General features: G+C 36.6%; 1 protein-coding gene across 1 annotated transcript in view; it reads right to left on the reverse strand.

Annotated features, from left to right (window-relative positions):
• Positions 1 to 21,179, reverse strand: part of SCAMP1 (secretory carrier membrane protein 1) — a 123,183-nt gene that overhangs the window by 75,825 nt on the left and 26,179 nt on the right. The window contains exon 2 of the mRNA XM_041752797.1: positions 14,989 to 15,066. Within this exon, the coding sequence (XP_041608731.1) occupies positions 14,989 to 15,066 (78 nt within the window). The remainder of the gene's footprint in view (positions 1 to 14,988; positions 15,067 to 21,179) is intronic.

The raw sequence follows: 21,179 nt of genomic DNA on the forward strand, positions 1-21,179 counted from the left end.
AAAAACTAATGGTGTAGGAAGTGGCAATGAAGCAAAGTTCTTGGGTGAGAGTGCAAAGAATATAGTGCAGAAATAGAGGAAATGACATTAGACAGAAGTACAAAGAGGTAGCTCAACTACAAATGACAGGATAGCAGAGACTATGGGTACAAACAGTGATAGGTAGATACAGTGATGGGAGTCTGTGGACATTCTCTACTGACTGCTTCCATTTTCTCAGTGAAATAAGCAAGGTCATCATCTGAGAGTGAGCACAGGGGAAGAGACTTTACAGAAGAGGAGAGAGGAAGAAGAAAGTGGACAATTATATGACTAGAATATTCAGTATTCTAGTATTCTACTGAGCCAGCCAGTAACTGAAAGTGAGATGGCTTGACATGCTTTCTCCAGCCATATTTAGCTGCTGGGGCAGGGGCAGAGAGTAGAAGTAAACAAAATTGTGTATAACCAGCACTTGGGTTATAGCCTAGAGATTATGTCAAAGTAAGGGAGAGAAGGGAAGGCAAGGGAATGACTATAATGAATGAATGTGGAATTTAAGCTGAGAGGAGAGAAACTGGAGATAGGTAAGTACTATTTCACCTGAGTACTTAAATTAGGAGAGTTTAGTAGGAAGGAAAAGGACAGACACGTCACATTTCCTGGAGATAAAAGTGTCAGGATGTGGCAAATAATTAGAGAACTGGTCAATACATACCAGTTCTCAAGGATGAGTCAATTTTTCTAGTATTTTATTCATTAAATTTGAGAAAGTAGGCCAGGGAACCTACCCACCAAGCCTAACAATTTTCGGCAGGAAAATGAATTTTGAGTTCACACCAAAAATTATTTTGGAAGTCAAGACTACCTTCCATTTTTATAGCATTTTCATTTCAGACTAACCACATTTCAAGTGCTCAACAGCCTTTCATTACACTGTCAACACACTGGCCTAGTCTATATTATAACGTGTCTTGGTACAACTCCTTTCTCTATATTTGTAATATAAAGTGAATATGTAAATTATTATTAAAATATTTCATTGCAGGGATCCCTGGGTGGCGCAGCAGTTTAGCGCCTGCCTTTGGCCCAGGGTGCGATCCTGGAGACCCGGGATCGAATCCCACGTTGGGCTCCCGGTGCATGGGGCCTGCTTCTCCCTCTGCCTATGTCTCTGCCTCTCTCACTGTGTGCCTATCATAAAAATAAAAAAAATAAAAAAATAAAAATAAATAAAAATTAAAATTAAAAAAAAATTTCATTGCTGCCTTCATTTTTTAAATTACCTTAGTTTTCTTTCAAACATAAAACTAAATATAAAAGGAAACCTAAGTAGGAAACAAAAAACAGTAACTTTTTCTAAATCTCAGTTTATACACTCATTCTGCTGATGGATCTTCTCACTTGACCTTAAATATTTCATCATACCCTTATACAACAATTCAGAAGCTTCATTTTCATTAATGTATTTCTTTTTTTCTTTTTTTTTCACTAATGTATTTCCAAAATAAGTATGAGTATGAATATCACCAATCAACTAAAACATTACATAGATGAGTTCTAACATATCACTTAAAACATTTATCCAAATGCACCTAATCTGTTTTGGAAAACAGTCACAACTATTAAAAAAAAAAAAAAAAAAAAAGCTTCTGATACCATAGAGAAAACAAAGGAATTTTTATTTTTTGGATTATTTCAACTATGATTTCGATTACGTAAAAAAAGTACAGTGGAAAATGCACGTTACAATAATTTGCATTTTCCCTGGTTCTGACACTCTATCAAATCTAAATGTTTTGGGTTTTTTTTTAAGATTTTATTTATTTATTTGACAGACTGAGAGAGCACAAGCAGTGGGAGCATCAGAGGGAGAAGGAAAAGTAGGCTCCCTGTTGAGCAGGGAACCCAATGTGGAGTTCGATCCCAGGACCCCATGATCATGACCTGAGCTGAAGACAGATGCCTAACCGACTGAACCATCCAGGCCCCCCTAAGTGTTTCATTTTAAATTGGCTTGTCCATATTGCCTACATACCTACATAAGACTATTCTCTTTCAGAAAATCTATTCTTGACTGCAAAAATTCTGTTTCAAACTATAATTTACACATTTACATTTTATTTTTCCTGGATCTATCTTCTTTATATAACTGTTTTAACTTCCAATTAGGTGAGAAATTTTTCATATACCAGGACTGTACCTTCTATTCTTAAGCACCTATCTCTAAAGAAGAACTAGCAAAATGGAAAAGGCAAAAGCTTTACAGATAACAGATGAGTTAGTTAAAACAATTCTGTCACTTCCTGGAAAACCTGTGTCTCAGATTCTTTATTAACAAAACAGAAATTTGGAGGATCCCTGGGTGTCTCAGTGGTTTAGCACCACCTTCAGCCCAGGGCATGATCCTGGAGTCCAAGGATCCAGTCCCACATCAGGCTCCCTGCATGGAGCCTGCATCTCCCTCTGCCTGTGTCTCTGCCTCTCTCTCTGTCTCTCATGAATAAATAAATAAAATCTTTTTTTAAAAAGAAAACAATTTTTTATAAATCCATTCTGAATTTTGTAAGAATTCAGTAATGACACGTAAAGCACATGACACAAAGTAGACAACTTGGTAAAGAGTCTAATACTACTGATAAGAATCATCTAAAACTACTTTTAAAAGGTTTACCATACTTCTTGCTAGTAAAATCTTCAAAAAGTTATATGAAAACATCTCTTCATTCCTCACCAGCAAATATTAAGGAGACTTGTTCCCATCTCTATCCCCACCCGAAATCATATTAAAAGAACTACATATAGCAGAATAAAATATACCAGCTCTTCTTCTCCCTTTCAACAACAAATGCACTCTTATACATACATTCCTAGCACTAGTTTATTTTAAGACTGAATCATATGAAATTGCCATTTTACATGTCAAAATAAAACTATCAACTTATGGCCATCTTCAATGGTTCAATCTGAAATTTACTTGTTCAATGAACACCTCAGTAATAATCCCAGGCTGGTTTATAGTTGCTACACGTAAGCAAAGTCTGTTCAATAAGGGCTTTGAAAAAAGTGAAGTGTAAAAGTTAATTCTTATTTTAATGCTTTAATTTTGTACACAGCTCTTTCTAACCCCAAAATGTTAATATAAAACATCTTGAATAAATTTCTAAGCTAAAACCTACAATATCTTTGAGAATTATTTTTCGAGTTTATAGAAAAAACACACCAGGAAGAGATGACTGAGTAATGATCATTACACTGATCTGTAAATCCAAGCATACAACTGAAGAACTTCAATATCTTCACCAGAATGACTTATATTCCAAAGACCAACAGTGTTTAATTTAACTAAGACACCTCTTGAGTGTAAGAATTACTCTAAATTACACTATAAGAGTCAAAACACAAGAAAAACAATTATTTGCCAGAGAAATTTGGGGGAAGAATCCTCAACAGAACCTACCTCAATAGTTCTCAAAATCGGCTCAGAATAAAATCATCAAGAGAACTACAACAAAAACCGTAAGTGCCCTAATTGTAAAAGAGCAGAGCCCTAATGAAATATGTAATAAAGTTCTGCAGGTGCTTCTAATATGCATCCAGGGTAGACAATCCCTGTTTCTTAAGGCTTTATTTTTCTTCATACCCCTACATAAATCAAGACTAAATTTTGAGGAGATGTGGTTGGGAGGATGGGATAAATGGGTAATGGGCATTAAGGAGGGCACGTGATATGATGAGCACTGGGTATTACACACAACTGATGAATTATTGAAAACCATATCTGAAACTAATGATGTACTGTATGTTGGCAAATTGAATTTAAATTTTTTTAAAAATCTATGAAAAAAAAAAGACTAAATTTTGAGGAGGATATATTCCCTAAGCCAAGCAAAATTCCAGAGAGTAGAATGTTTTGTTTTGTAAGAAACCATCACCCCTCCACTACCATGAAGACAACACTTATAGTGAAAAGCACTTCCATCTCCTGTTCAAAGAACTGTACTAAGACATACTTATTAGAGGAATTAGTAGCAAGGTAGAACATAAAAGAAAATCTGTAGTATTTCACTAGGACCATTATGGTAATATGCAATTATTACTGATATTCCTTTCTGTTTAAAAAAATTTAACTTTCCAAATTATAAATAAAACACTAACAGCTTATTTTATACAAGTTTAACCAATAAACTAAAAAAGAAATCAGAAAAAAAAAACAAATCAGAAAAAATGAAAAAGAAATCAGAAATTAGAGAAGAATTAAAAAGATTCATGGAAACTAATGAGAACTAAGATACAACCATTCAAAAATCTTTGGGATACAGCAAAAGCAGTCCTGAGGGGGAAATACATCGCAATACAAGCATCCATCAAAAAACTGGAAAGAACTCAAATACAAAACCTAACCTTGCATCTAAAGGATGCAATCTCCAGCTAAAGGAGCTGGAGAAAGAACAGCAAATAAAACCTACACCCAGCAGAAGAAGAGAGTTAATAAAGATTCGAGCAAAACTCAATAAAAAAGAGACCAGAAGAACTGTGGAACAGATCAACAAAACCAGGAGTTGGTTCTTTGAAAGGATAAGATAGATAAACCATTAACCAGCCTTATTAAAAAGAAGAGAGAAAAGACTCAAATTAATAAAATCATGAATGAAAAAGAGATGACACCAATACCAAGGAAATACAAACGATTTCAAAAAATTATTATGAGCAGCTATATGCCAATAAATTAGGCAATCTAGAAGAAATGGACGCATTTCTGGAAAACCACAAACTACCAAAACTGGAACAGGAAGAATTAGAAAACTTGAACAGGACGATAACCAGGGAGGACACTGAAGCAGTCATCAAAAATCTCCCAAGACACAAAAGTCCAAGGCCAGATGGCTTCCCTGGGGAAGTCTATCAAACGTTTAAAGAAGAAAACATACCTATTCTACTAAAGCTGTTCGGAAAGATAGAAAGAGATGGAATAATTCCAAACTCGTTCTATGAGGCCAGCAACACCTTAATTCCAAAACCAGACAAAGACCCCACCAAAAAGGAGAATTATAGACCAATATCCCTGATGGACACAGATGCAAAAATTCTCAACAAGATACTAGCCAATAGGATACAGTATATGAAGAAGATTATTCACCATGACCAAATGGGATTTATCCCCGGGATGCAAAGCTGGCTCAACACTCATAAAGCAATCAATGTGATTGATCATATCAACAAGAGAAAAAACAAGAACCATATGATCCTCTCAATAGATGCAGAGAAAGCATTTGACAAAATGCAGCATCCATTCCTGATCAAAACTCTTCAGAGTGTACGGATAGAGGGAACATTCCTCAGCATCTTAAAAGCCATCTACGAAAAGCCCACAGCCAATATCATTCTCAATGGGGAAACAGTGAGAGCCTCTCCCCTAAGATCAGGAACACAACAGGGATGTCCACTCTCACCAGTGCTATTCAACATAATACTAGAAGTCCTAGCCTCAGCAATCAGGCAACAAAAAGAAATAAAAGGCATTCCATTTGGCAAAGAAGTCAAACTCCCCCTCTTCACAGATGACATGATACTGTACCTAGAAAACCCAAAAGATTCCACCCCAGGATGGCTAGAACTCAGACAGCTATTTGGCAGTGTGGCAGGATACAAAATCAATGCCCAGAAGTCAATGGCATTTCTATACACTAACAATGAGACTGAAGAAAGAGAAATTAAGGAGTCAATCCCATTTACAATTGCACCCAAGAGCATAAGATACCTAGGAATAAACCTAACCAGAGAGATAAAGGATCTATACCCTAAAAACTACAGAACACTTCTGGAAGAAATGGAGGAAGACACAAAGAGATGGAAAAATATTCCATACTCATGAAGTGGAAGAATTAATATTGAGAAAATGTCAATGCTACCCAGGGCAACTTACACATTTAATGCAATCCCTGTCAAAATACCATGGACTTTCTTCAGAGAGTTGGAACAAATCATCTTAAGATTTGTGTGGAACCAGAAAAGACCCCGAATAGCCAGGGGAGTATTAACAAAGAAAACCATAGCTGGGGGCATCACAATGCCAGATTTCAGGTTGTACTACAAAGCCGTGGTCATCAAGACAATGTGGTACTGGCACAAAAACAGACACATAGATCAATGGAACAGAATAGAGAACCCAGAAATGGACCCTCAACTCTATGGTCAACTAATATTCGACAAAGCAGGAAAGACTATCCACTGGAAAAAGGTCAGTCTCTTCAATAAATGGTGCTGGGAAAATTGGACTGCCACACGCAGAAGAATGAAACTAGACCATTCTCTTACACCACACACAAAGATAAACTCAAAATGGATTAAAGATCTAAATGTGAGACAAGAATCCATCAAAATCCTAGAGAAGGGGATCCCTGGGTGGCACAGCGGTTTGGCGCCTGCCTTTGGCCCAGGGCGCGATCCTTGAGACCAGGGATCGAATCCCACGTCGGGCTCCCAGTGCATGGAACCTGCTTCTCCTTCTGCCTGTGTCTCTGCCTCTCTCTCTCTCTCTATGTGACTATCATAAAAAAAAAAAAAAAAAAATCCTAGAGAAGAACACAGGCAACACCCTGTTTGACTTTGGCCACAGCAACTTCTTGTAAGATACATCCAGGAAGGCAAGGGAAACAAAAGCAAAAATGAATTATTGGGACTTCATCAAGATCAAAAGCTTCTGCACAGCAAAAGAAACAGTCAACAAACCTAAAAGACAACCTACAGAATGGGAGAAGATACTTGCAAATGACCTATCAGACAAAGGGCTAGTATCCAAGATCTATAAAGAACTTATTAAACTCAACAGCAAAGAAACAAACAATCCAATCATGAAATGGGCAGAAGACATGAAGAGAAATCTCACAGAGGAAGACACAGACATGGCCAACAAGCACATGAGAAAATGCTCCGCATCACTGGCCATCAGGGAAATACAAATCAAAACCACAGTGAGATCCCACGTCATACCAGTGAGAAGGGTGAAAATTAACAAGACAGGAAACCACAACGGTTGGAGAGGATGTGGAGAAAGGGGAACCCTCTTGCACTGTTGGTGGGAATGTGAACTGGTACAGCCACTCTGGAAAACTGTGTGAAGGTTCCTCAAAGAGTTAAAAATTGAACTGTCCTATGACCCAGCAATTGCACTGCTGGGGATTTACCCCAAAAATACAGATGCAGTGAAACGGCAGGACACCTGCACCCCGATGTTCATAGCAGCAATGTCCACAATAGCCAAACCTGGAAGGACCCTCGGTGTCCATTGAAAGATGAATGGATAAAGAAGATGTGGTCTATGTATACGATGGAATATTACTCAGCCTTTAGAAATGATAAATACCCACCATTTGCTTCGACATAGATGGAACTGGAGGATATCATGCTGAGTGAAATAAGTCAATCAGAGAAGGATAAACATTATATGGTCTCATTCATTTGGGGAATATAAAAAATAGTGAAAGGTAATAAAGGGGAAAGGAGATAAAATGAGTGAAAATATCAGTGAGGATGACAAAACATGAGAGACACCTAACTCTGGGAAACGAACAAGGGGTAGTGGAAAGGGAGGCGGGCAGAGGGTTGGGTTGGCTGGGTGACAAGGACTGAGGGGGGCACTTGGCGGGATGAGCACTGGGTGTTACACTATATGTTGGCAAACTGAACTCCAATATAAGTAAATAAATAAATACATAAATAAATACATAAATAAATAAATAAATAGTAAAAAAATAAAAAAGAAATAATAACTGAAATATAATTCCTATTTAACTTCAATTTTAACATTTAAAAGTAGTCTAATTAAGAAAATCTTACTGTTCTAGAATCCGAGAATGGATTATATTCATCAAGTCCTGGTGGAACATTTCTTGTCACTTGTGTAACTGATGGGTCCTGGAATAAAATTCAGAGGAAAAAAAGATTACTTATCCTTTAAAGAACAGTTTTGATATTTACAAAGCATCTGCTCTATCTGCACTGTTAGTCACCCAGTGAAGCTAACAGAGAAAAATAAAGATTAACAGATTTACTCAGTCCCATTCCAACAAAGTTGACATTTATACCCACAGCTCTCACATCCTCAACGAAAAAACTAGGTTAGATGCAAATCAGCTGCTATTATTTAAAAAATGAAAACAGCTATGTAGAACCTACTGCACAAGAGCACCTTAGGAAATCTTGGGCAAACCCACCCATTCTTTCCTTTGGTTCCACAAGGGATCCCTGGGTGGCGCAGCAGTTTAGCGCCTGCCTTTGGCCCAGGTGCGATCCTGGAGACCCGGGATCGAATCCCACGTTGGGCTCCCGGTGCATGGGGCCTGCTTCTCCCTCTGCCTATGTCTCTGCCTCTCTCACTGTGTGCCTATCATAAAAATAAAAAAAATAAAAAAATAAAAATAAATAAAAATTAAAATTAAAAAAAAATTTCATTGCTGCCTTCATTTTTTAAATTACCTTAGTTTTCTTTCAAACATAAAACTAAATATAAAAGGAAACCTAAGTAGGAAACAAAAAACAGTAACTTTTTCTAAATCTCAGTTTATACACTCATTCTGCTGATGGATCTTCTCACTTGACCTTAAATATTTCATCATACCCTTATACAACAATTCAGAAGCTTCATTTTCATTAATGTATTTCTTTTTTTCTTTTTTTTTCACTAATGTATTTCCAAAATAAGTATGAGTATGAATATCACCAATCAACTAAAACATTACATAGATGAGTTCTAACATATCACTTAAAACATTTATCCAAATGCACCTAATCTGTTTTGGAAAACAGTCACAACTATTAAAAAAAAAAAAAAAAAAAAGCTTCTGATACCATAGAGAAAACAAAGGAATTTTTATTTTTTGGATTATTTCAACTATGATTTCGATTACGTAAAAAAAGTACAGTGGAAAATGCACGTTACAATAATTTGCATTTTCCCTGGTTCTGACACTCTATCAAATCTAAATGTTTTGGGTTTTTTTTTAAGATTTTATTTATTTATTTGACAGACTGAGAGAGCACAAGCAGTGGGAGCATCAGAGGGAGAAGGAAAAGTAGGCTCCCTGTTGAGCAGGGAACCCAATGTGGAGTTCGATCCCAGGACCCCATGATCATGACCTGAGCTGAAGACAGATGCCTAACCGACTGAACCATCCAGGCCCCCCTAAGTGTTTCATTTTAAATTGGCTTGTCCATATTGCCTACATACCTACATAAGACTATTCTCTTTCAGAAAATCTATTCTTGACTGCAAAAATTCTGTTTCAAACTATAATTTACACATTTACATTTTATTTTTCCTGGATCTATCTTCTTTATATAACTGTTTTAACTTCCAATTAGGTGAGAAATTTTTCATATACCAGGACTGTACCTTCTATTCTTAAGCACCTATCTCTAAAGAAGAACTAGCAAAATGGAAAAGGCAAAAGCTTTACAGATAACAGATGAGTTAGTTAAAACAATTCTGTCACTTCCTGGAAAACCTGTGTCTCAGATTCTTTATTAACAAAACAGAAATTTGGAGGATCCCTGGGTGTCTCAGTGGTTTAGCACCACCTTCAGCCCAGGGCATGATCCTGGAGTCCAAGGATCCAGTCCCACATCAGGCTCCCTGCATGGAGCCTGCATCTCCCTCTGCCTGTGTCTCTGCCTCTCTCTCTGTCTCTCATGAATAAACAAATAAAATCTTTTTTTAAAAAGAAAACAATTTTTTATAAATCCATTCTGAATTTTGTAAGAATTCAGTAATGACACGTAAAGCACATGACACAAAGTAGACAACTTGGTAAAGAGTCTAATACTACTGATAAGAATCATCTAAAACTACTTTTAAAAGGTTTACCATACTTCTTGCTAGTAAAATCTTCAAAAAGTTATATGAAAACATCTCTTCATTCCTCACCAGCAAATATTAAGGAGACTTGTTCCCATCTCTATCCCCACCCGAAATCATATTAAAAGAACTACATATAGCAGAATAAAATATACCAGCTCTTCTTCTCCCTTTCAACAACAAATGCACTCTTATACATACATTCCTAGCACTAGTTTATTTTAAGACTGAATCATATGAAATTGCCATTTTACATGTCAAAATAAAACTATCAACTTATGGCCATCTTCAATGGTTCAATCTGAAATTTACTTGTTCAATGAACACCTCAGTAATAATCCCAGGCTGGTTTATAGTTGCTACACGTAAGCAAAGTCTGTTCAATAAGGGCTTTGAAAAAAGTGAAGTGTAAAAGTTAATTCTTATTTTAATGCTTTAATTTTGTACACAGCTCTTTCTAACCCCAAAATGTTAATATAAAACATCTTGAATAAATTTCTAAGCTAAAACCTACAATATCTTTGAGAATTATTTTTCGAGTTTATAGAAAAAACACACCAGGAAGAGATGACTGAGTAATGATCATTACACTGATCTGTAAATCCAAGCATACAACTGAAGAACTTCAATATCTTCACCAGAATGACTTATATTCCAAAGACCAACAGTATTTAATTTAACTAAGACACCTCTTGAGTGTAAGAATTACTCTAAATTACACTATAAGAGTCAAAACACAAGAAAAACAATTATTTGCCAGAGAAATTTGGGGGAAGAATCCTCAACAGAACCTACCTCAATAGTTCTCAAAATCGGCTCAGAATAAAATCATCAAGAGAACTACAACAAAAACCGTAAGTGCCCTAATTGTAAAAGAGCAGAGCCCTAATGAAATATGTAATAAAGTTCTGCAGGTGCTTCTAATATGCATCCAGGGTAGACAATCCCTGTTTCTTAAGGCTTTATTTTTCTTCATACCCCTACATAAATCAAGACTAAATTTTGAGGAGATGTGGTTGGGAGGATGGGATAAATGGGTAATGGGCATTAAGGAGGGCATGTGATATGATGAGCACTGGGTATTACACACAACTGATGAATTATTGAAAACCATATCTGAAACTAATGATGTACTGTATGTTGGCAAATTGAATTTAAATTTTTTTAAAAATCTATGAAAAAAAAAAGACTAAATTTTGAGGAGGATATATTCCCTAAGCCAAGCAAAATTCCAGAGAGTAGAATGTTTTGTTTTGTAAGAAACCATCACCCCTCCACTACCATGAAGACAACACTTATAGTGAAAAGCACTTCCATCTCCTGTTCAAAGAACTGTACTAAGACATACTTATTAGAGGAATTAGTAGCAAGGTAGAACATAAAAGAAAATCTGTAGTATTTCACTAGGACCATTATGGTAATATGCAATTATTACTGATATTCCTTTCTGTTTAAAAAAATTTAACTTTCCAAATTATAAATAAAACACTAACAGCTTATTTTATACAAGTTTAACCAATAAACTAAAAAAGAAATCAGAAAAAAAAAACAAATCAGAAAAAATGAAAAAGAAATCAGAAATTAGAGAAGAATTAAAAAGATTCATGGAAACTAATGAGAACTAAGATACAACCATTCAAAAATCTTTGGGATACAGCAAAAGCAGTCCTAAGGGGGAAATACATCGCAATACAAGCATCCATCAAAAAACTGGAAAGAACTCAAATACAAAACCTAACCTTGCATCTAAAGGAGCTGGAGAAAGAACAGCAAATAAAACCTACACCCAGCAGAAGAAGAGAGTTAATAAAGATTCGAGCAAAACTCAATAAAAAAGAGACCAGAAGAACTGTGGAACAGATCAACAAAACCAGGAGTTGGTTCTTTGAAAGGATAAGATAGATAAACCATTAACCAGCCTTATTAAAAAGAAGAGAGAAAAGACTCAAATTAATAAAATCATGAATGAAAAAGAGATGACACCAATACCAAGGAAATACAAACGATTTCAAAAAATTATTATGAGCAGCTATATGCCAATAAATTAGGCAATCTAGAAGAAATGGACGCATTTCTGGAAAACCACAAACTACCAAAACTGGAACAGGAAGAAATAGAAAACTTGAACAGGACGATAACCAGGGAGGACACTGAAGCAGTCATCAAAAATCTCCCAAGACACAAAAGTCCAAGGCCAGATGGCTTCCCTGGGGAAGTCTATCAAACGTTTAAAGAAGAAAACATACCTATTCTACTAAAGCTGTTCGGAAAGATAGAAAGAGATGGAATAATTCCAAACTCGTTCTATGAGGCCAGCAACACCTTAATTCCAAAACCAGACAAAGACCCCACCAAAAAGGAGAATTATAGACCAATATCCCTGATGGACACAGATGCAAAAATTCTCAACAAGATACTAGCCAATAGGATACAGTATATGAAGAAGATTATTCACCATGACCAAATGGGATTTATCCCCGGGATGCAAAGCTGGCTCAACACTCATAAAGCAATCAATGTGATTGATCATATCAACAAGAGAAAAAACAAGAACCATATGATCCTCTCAATAGATGCAGAGAAAGCATTTGACAAAATGCAGCATCCATTCCTGATCAAAACTCTTCAGAGTGTACGGATAGAGGGAACATTCCTCAGCATCTTAAAAGCCATCTACGAAAAGCCCACAGCCAATATCATTCTCAATGGGGAAACAGTGAGAGCCTCTCCCCTAAGATCAGGAACACAACAGGGATGTCCACTCTCACCAGTGCTATTCAACATAATACTAGAAGTCCTAGCCTCAGCAATCAGGCAACAAAAAGAAATAAAAGGCATTCCATTTGGCAAAGAAGTCAAACTCCCCCTCTTCACAGATGACATGATACTGTACCTAGAAAACCCAAAAGATTCCACCCCAGGATGGCTAGAACTCAGACAGCTATTTGGCAGTGTGGCAGGATACAAAATCAATGCCCAGAAGTCAATGGCATTTCTATACACTAACAATGAGACTGAAGAAAGAGAAATTAAGGAGTCAATCCCATTTACAATTGCACCCAAGAGCATAAGATACCTAGGAATAAACCTAACCAGAGAGATAAAGGATCTATACCCTAAAAACTACAGAACACTTCTGGAAGAAATGGAGGAAGACACAAAGAGATGGAAAAATATTCCATACTCATGAAGTGGAAGAATTAATATTGAGAAAATGTCAATGCTACCCAGGGCAACTTACACATTTAATGCAATCCCTGTCAAAATACCATGGACTTTCTTCAGAGAGTTGGAACAAATCATCTTAAGATTTGTGTGGAACCAGAAAAGACCCCGAATAGCCAGGGGAGTATTAACAAAGAAAACCATAGCTGGGGGCATCACAATGCCAGATTTCAGGTTGTACTACAAAGCCGTGGTCATCAAGACAATGTGGTACTGGCACAAAAACAGACACATAGATCAATGGAACAGAATAGAGAACCCAGAAATGGACCCTCAACTCTATGGTCAACTAATATTCGACAAAGCAGGAAAGACTATCCACTGGAAAAAGGTCAGTCTCTTCAATAAATGGTGCTGGGAAAATTGGACTGCCACACGCAGAAGAATGAAACTAGACCATTCTCTTACACCACACACAAAGATAAACTCAAAATGGATTAAAGATCTAAATGTGAGACAAGAATCCATCAAAATCCTAGAGAAGGGGATCCCTGGGTGGCACAGCGGTTTGGCGCCTGCCTTTGGCCCAGGGCGCGATCCTTGAGACCAGGGATCGAATCCCACGTCGGGCTCCCAGTGCATGGAACCTGCTTCTCCTTCTGCCTGTGTCTCTGCCTCTCTCTCTCTCTCTATGTGACTATCATAAAAAAAAAAAAAAAAAATCCTAGAGAAGAACACAGGCAACACCCTGTTTGACTTTGGCCACAGCAACTTCTTGTAAGATACATCCAGGAAGGCAAGGGAAACAAAAGCAAAAATGAATTATTGGGACTTCATCAAGATCAAAAGCTTCTGCACAGCAAAAGAAACAGTCAACAAACCTAAAAGACAACCTACAGAATGGGAGAAGATACTTGCAAATGACCTATCAGACAAAGGGCTAGTATCCAAGATCTATAAAGAACTTATTAAACTCAACAGCAAAGAAACAAACAATCCAATCATGAAATGGGCAGAAGACATGAAGAGAAATCTCACAGAGGAAGACACAGACATGGCCAACAAGCACATGAGAAAATGCTCCGCATCACTTGCCATCAGGGAAATACAAATCAAAACCACAGTGAGATCCCACGTCATACCAGTGAGAAGGGTGAAAATTAACAAGACAGGAAACCACAACGGTTGGAGAGGATGTGGAGAAAGGGGAACCCTCTTGCACTGTTGGTGGGAATGTGAACTGGTACAGCCACTCTGGAAAACTGTGTGAAGGTTCCTCAAAGAGTTAAAAATTGAACTGTCCTATGACCCAGCAATTGCACTGCTGGGGATTTACCCCAAAAATACAGATGCAGTGAAACGGCAGGACACCTGCACCCCGATGTTCATAGCAGCAATGTCCACAATAGCCAAACCTGGAAGGACCCTCGGTGTCCATTGAAAGATGAATGGATAAAGAAGATGTGGTCTATGTATACGATGGAATATTACTCAGCCTTTAGAAATGATAAATACCCACCATTTGCTTCGACATAGATGGAACTGGAGGATATCATGCTGAGTGAAATAAGTCAATCAGAGAAGGATAAACATTATATGGTCTCATTCATTTGGGGAATATAAAAAATAGTGAAAGGTAATAAAGGGGAAAGGAGATAAAATGAGTGAAAATATCAGTGAGGATGACAAAACATGAGAGACACCTAACTCTGGGAAACGAACAAGGGGTAGTGGAAAGGGAGGCGGGCAGAGGGTTGGGTTGGCTGGGTGACAAGGACTGAGGGGGGCACTTGGCGGGATGAGCACTGGGTGTTACACTATATGTTGGCAAACTGAACTCCAATATAAGTAAATAAATAAATACATAAATAAATACATAAATAAATAAATAAATAGTAAAAAAATAAAAAAGAAATAATAACTGAAATATAATTCCTATTTAACTTCAATTTTAACATTTAAAAGTAGTCTAATTAAGAAAATCTTACTGTTCTAGAATCCGAGAATGGATTATATTCATCAAGTCCTGGTGGAACATTTCTTGTCACTTGTGTAACTGATGGGTCCTGGAATAAAATTCAGAGGAAAAAAAGATTACTTATCCTTTAAAGAACAGTTTTGATATTTACAAAGCATCTGCTCTATCTGCACTGTTAGTCACCCAGTGAAGCTAACAGAGAAAAATAAAGATTAACAGATTTACTCAGTCCCATTCCAACAAAGTTGACATTTATACCCACAGCTCTCACATCCTCAACGAAAAAACTAGGTTAGATGCAAATCAGCTGCTATTATTTAAAAAATGAAAACAGCTATGTAGAACCTACTGCACAAGAGCACCTTAGGAAATCTTGGGCAAACCCACCCATTCTTTCCTTTGGTTCCACAATAAGTTGCTGTTTCTCTCTCTCTCTCTCTTTTTTTTTTTTTTTTTTTTTTTACAATATCCTCCATCAGTTTCCCTACTGCAGATACAAGTACCACATTACAAATCAATGTCATAGGGATCCCTGGGTGGCGCAGCGGTTTAGCGCCTGCCTTTGGCCCAGGGCACGATCCTGGAGACCCGGGATCGAATCCCACGTCGGGCTCCCGGTGCATGGAGCCTGCTTCTCCCTCTGCCTGTGTCTCTGCCTCTCTCTCTCTCTCTCTCTGTGACTATCATAAATAAATAAAAATAAAAAAAATTTTTAAAAAAAATCAATGTCATGTCACGTACAGACAACATCTAGAGCACCCAAGATTAAGCACCACTTACTTGTATGCTACTCCAATAGTTTCATTTGACTGTTTACTTAGTCCTGAACTGTTTCCCCTTTTCCAAGTATATTACCACCGTAGCCCAGTTTTTCAAATCTCTTCATATTAGGCTTTGAAATAAATAAGTCCCAAAATCCCAGAGAGTTCATCTACTTCTCTTGTGAATGAATGTAAGACACAAACATAATAAACATCTCAACAAAAACCAACTACATAATTAACATAAAAAGCATTGCAAACTGTAATATAGCCTTGTTAACTTTTATATTCCTAGTCCCAAACTTTGGTATGCATTAGAATCAAAATACAGATTACTGCACCCACCCCCAGGGTTCTAGGATGGGGCAACAGAATCTGTAATTCTAAAAACTTCCCATGTGATGCTGCTGCTGGTTGGAAAAGCAATGCTCTCTCACCTACACTGTACCTTCTCTAATTCATCTTCCTCGACACATTAATCAAAGTTACTTCTCAAAAATGAAAAGAAAACCTTCTCATTTCCCTTCTCCAATACCTTCGCTCTGTTCCTCATCCATTTCAGGTTTTTTAGAGGCTCTCCACCAAAACAAAATACAAATTCCTCAAAGTGAGATAAAATACTCTGACCATCTAGTTTAGTCCCTGCCTACCTTTCCAGATTCAACTCTCTCACAAGGACCTTCCCCTTGCCAGATCTTCACTCTCTACCAGGTCAAACAAGCTATTACATAAGAGCCTTGAACTTGACAAAAAGCAAAAGATAAGGTTAAATTAAAAGCATAGCACAAAAAAAAAAAAAAAAAAAGCATAGCACAGACAAAAAATAAAAATTTTAGCAAAAAATTTTGCTCAACAATGAAAAGGAAAGGAGGGAATGAAACCTTTCTATTTCCCAGGGTTCTCTTCCCAAATTTATTCAAAAATGAGAGGAGCAAGGGCACCTGGGTGGCTCAATCCATTAAGCATCGCCCTTTGGCTCAGGTCATGATTCCAGGGTCCTATGATTGAGCCCTGCATCAAGCTCCCTGCTCAGTGGGAGCTCTCTCTCTCAAATATATAAATAAAAATCTTTAAAAAAAAAATGAGTAGCAGGAATGTGTGCCTCGAGGACAAAATCAATAGAAACATGAATATTTTAATTCAAGTTTTCAAGTTGGCACTGCTGTAGTTATCTTAACATAGAAGTGACTGGCTCAGTCAATGGAACATGCAACTCTTGATCTCAGCCCCATGTTGGGTGCAGAGATATTTAACTTAAAGAAGAAATTGGTTTTAAAGAGACTCTTCAAGATAGCCTAGCAATCTTCTCTTCCGTAAAGACTCAATCTGAGGAATACTTCATATGCTATTAAAATTTGATACCCAAAACATTACATCCCAGGCTTAGTGCTTCCACAGAGCTTAGCATTTATTTCACTGAATCATAATGATCTTCGTACAAGTTCCTTTTCCGAATTAGGATGTTACATCTCTAAATACAAAAAAATACATAAACAGGTGGTTTTTATTTAATCATACATGCCTGGTAATACTACTTGAGTGATTATTACCACTCCCAAAGAGAAAAAAAAAAAAAAAAACCTAAAAAGTAATTCATCAGAATAGTAGCACCAGAAATAACCAAGAAATACTTCCTGAAAAAAAAGTACATAAATATAAAGCTATTCAAAAATTTATGTGAGAAAATGTTGATCTCACTCATAAGGGAAATACTAATTAAAACTACCCTGACACAACCATTTCCCACCTAATGGATTAGCAAAAATCTTCAAGTCTAACACAGTCTAGTGACAAAGGTGTAAGGAAATAAGAGTTCTCAAACATTACTAATGGAAAGAGAAATTGTTACAACCTCTATGGAGGGACAGTTGGTAATAGCTAGGAAAATCATATCTACATTTATACTTTGACCCACATCTCACTTCTAGGAATTTATTCCTATGATGTACTGACAAAATACTATTTATAATTGAAGACTGGAAAAAACCTAAATGTCTATCAATAGAATATAGTTGAATAAACTATGGTATATGTACATGATAAAGTACTATACAGCTGGGTATTATGCAGTTGTAAAATACTATAAGAAAATCTGTACACTACTAGGGAATGAGTGAAAACTCTGCAAAATATAAATGTTACCTCTTATTCAAAGAAAAAAATTAACATGTGCTTACTTAAATGTTTAACAAGATAAAAAAAAAAAAACAACTCCAGGCGTGCCTGGATGGCTCCAGTCTGAAGAACATGCAACTCTTGATCTCAGGGCTCTAAGCTGGAGTCCAGTGTTGGGTGTAGAGGTTACTTAAGTAAAATTTCTTTTTTTTTTTTTTTTTTAGATTTTATTTATTTATTCATGAGAGACAGAGACAGAGAGAGAGAGGCAGAGACACAAGCAGAGGGAGAAACAGGCTTCACGCAGGGAGCCCGATGTGGGACTTGATCCCGGGTCTCCAGGATCATGCCCTGGGCTGAAGGCAGCGCCAAACCACTGAGCCACCCGGGCTGCCCACTTAAGTAAAATTAAAAAAAAAAAAATTTAATAAAAAATGAAGTAACTTAAAAAAAAATCCAAAAGCTAGTAAGAATGATTACCTATGGGGAGATGAAGAGAATAGTGATAAGAGAACACAGGGGTGGAAGATGGACTGCTGAACATACCTTGTTTTAACTTTTACTTTGGAACCATGAAAATATTATATAGTTTTTTACAAAGGGAAGTAAAATGTAGAATGAGAAAGATGGATCATGTTTAGCCAACATTCATGCCATCAATGTCTTCTTTCAATGCTAGTGATGTACGAGTCCAATGAGTCCCAATTCTCACTGTATTAATATATAATATTCATAGCAAATTATCAAGTGTCCTTAAATTCACATTAAACTTTTTTAAAGTTCTACATAAGGTATAATAGCTCCAAAGAGATACAGAATGAAATCATTCTTCCAATTTTCCACTTTTAACTACAATAACAGAAATGTACTTGGTTTCCTTCTAGATCCTAAAAGGGTTTAATACAGCCTGAGAGTTAACTGGCAGTTTAACAAAATCATTGTATCAAGTTAACTGAGTTCACTTCTAGTTGTTCTGGAATTTCTCCTTAACGAAGTATTAGGTGACAAAGCAGTGGACTATATGTACAGGATTTGCCAAGAATGATTTAGGAAGATAAAGAATTGCTATTTCTGAATTATTACATAATTAACATTTCAAATCAGTTTTAATAAGCAAATAGTATTGAGGAAACTGTAGTCTCTAAACTGAAAGAAAACAAAGTTTAAGATTTAATAATCTTTTTAAGATTTATTTCATTATTACTCCAAACCAAGAGTTGGACGCTCAACCAACTGAGTTCCCCAGGTGCCCCAAAACGAATAATCTTGTAAAGCCTATTAACCATCTAGCACTTAGATAACTTCCAATCCTTGCTATAATCCTCCCTGATGGATGGTATTATTCTATCTTTCAGACAAAGAATCTATGGCCTTGAAAAAGGTCAAGAAACTTCCTGAAGGACAATTTGTGTGTGTTTGAAACAAAATATAAAGCAACAACTTTCCATTGCCTATATATATTCTTTCCATCAGATATACTAAAAATAGAATTTACCACAAGCACAACTTTATCAAGAAAAGACATTGGTCGCAGCGCTTAGGTGGTTCAGTGGGCGTCTGACTCTTGATTTCAGTTCAGGTCATGATCTCAGGATTGTGAAATTAAGCCACAGGTCAGACTTCTAACTCGGCTTGGAGCCTGCTTAAGATTCTCTCTCCCTCTACCCCTCTCCCTGCCTTTCTCTTCCCTACCTAGGGGAAAAAAAAAAATAGAAAGAAAAAAAGACATTAGTTGAGCTAATTGTTTATTAATGATTCCAAAGCTTTGGCAGGAAAATACTGTACTTTCTTCTCAACACAACAAAATGAAACTGTTTCAGGTGCTAACTTGGTTACTTCTATGCAAGTGGTTCTCAAACTCAGACACTGGAATCACCTGAAGGGCTTATGAAAACCCAGGTTACTGAACTCCACTCTAAATGTACCTTGTATCTGAGAATGTGCATTTCTAACAAGGGAAATACCACCCCCAAAAAAATAAAAATTTTTAAAAGAATTTAAATACCCCTTGGGACACCTGGGTGGCTCAGCGGTTTAGCGCTTGCCTTTGGCCCAGGATGTGATCCTAGAGTCCCGGGATCGGGTCCCACGTCGGGCTCCCTGCATGGAGCCTGCTTCTCCTTCTGCCTGTGTCTCTGCCTCTCTCTTTCTCATGAATAAATAGATAAATAAAATCTTTAAAAAATAATAAAATAAATTTTAAAAGTAATAAAACAGGAATAGGTGGAATCAGTGTTCTTTGCTATTTCACGTTCATTAAAACTATGGAAAGACAGTTTACTGCTATTATATTTAAATAAAACCTGCTGTAAAAGAAAGATTTTTTACATATGAACATTTACTGATTGCTAGTATACATGGCTCTTGAAATGTAACTAGTCCAAATTAAATATGTTGGAAGTATAAAACACACCATGTTTCTGATTTTAAAGATTTAGCACAAAACAATGTACAATATCTCATTAATGACTTATTTGATGATTATATGCTGAAAAGATATTTTGTATATATCGGGTAAGATAAAACATATTATTAAAATTAGTTTACCTGGGTTCTTTCCATATAGCTACTAAGTAATTTTAAATTACACCCATGACACAAATTATACTTCTACTGGACAGTTTTTTTCCTAGAGCACTAGAATGTGTGCCAGTGCAGGGAGGGGCAGTGGGAGAGAAACAGACTCCCTGCTGAGTGGGGAGCATGATGTAGGATGCTCTTTCAAGACCCTAAGATCACAACCTGAGCCAGAATCAGGAGTCAGATGCTTAACGTACTGAGCCATCCAGACACCTCACCAGATAGTTCTGTTTGCAGCAGTGCAATTTATTCAAGACTGGCTTATAATTTCACTTTCACTCATTTGGACAAATTCAATTGTATTAGCCAAAGGGAAAATAACAAATTAAGACTTAAAGCTGAATTTCCTCTAGTTTTTCAAAATTGCAAAAGATGACAAGAGATCCAATCAGAAGCTTCTCAACCCATTGTCTTCATATAACACAGTAGCAGACATTTACTATACTTTTTCACTTACCTCATACCTTTTTACATGAGATACTAGAAGACAATAACTTGAGTATTAAAAACATTTACTACTGAGGGGGACACTTGGCAGGATGAGCACCGGGTGTTATGCTAAATGTTGGCAAATTGAACTCCAATAAAAAAAATTTTTAAATAAAAATAAAAATAAAAACATTTACTAGAAAAGGCATGTTTAGTTCTATGAAGCATGCCTGTGAGAAACTGAAAGCTAAAGCAAAGACAGATTCAAGAAGAGAAAGAGAATTCATCTATTTTAGCACAATACTATTTAATTATG

Source organism: Vulpes lagopus, chromosome 4 (assembly GCF_018345385.1).
Source record: "Vulpes lagopus strain Blue_001 chromosome 4, ASM1834538v1, whole genome shotgun sequence".
NCBI classification, from domain to species: Eukaryota; Metazoa; Chordata; class Mammalia; order Carnivora; family Canidae; genus Vulpes; species Vulpes lagopus.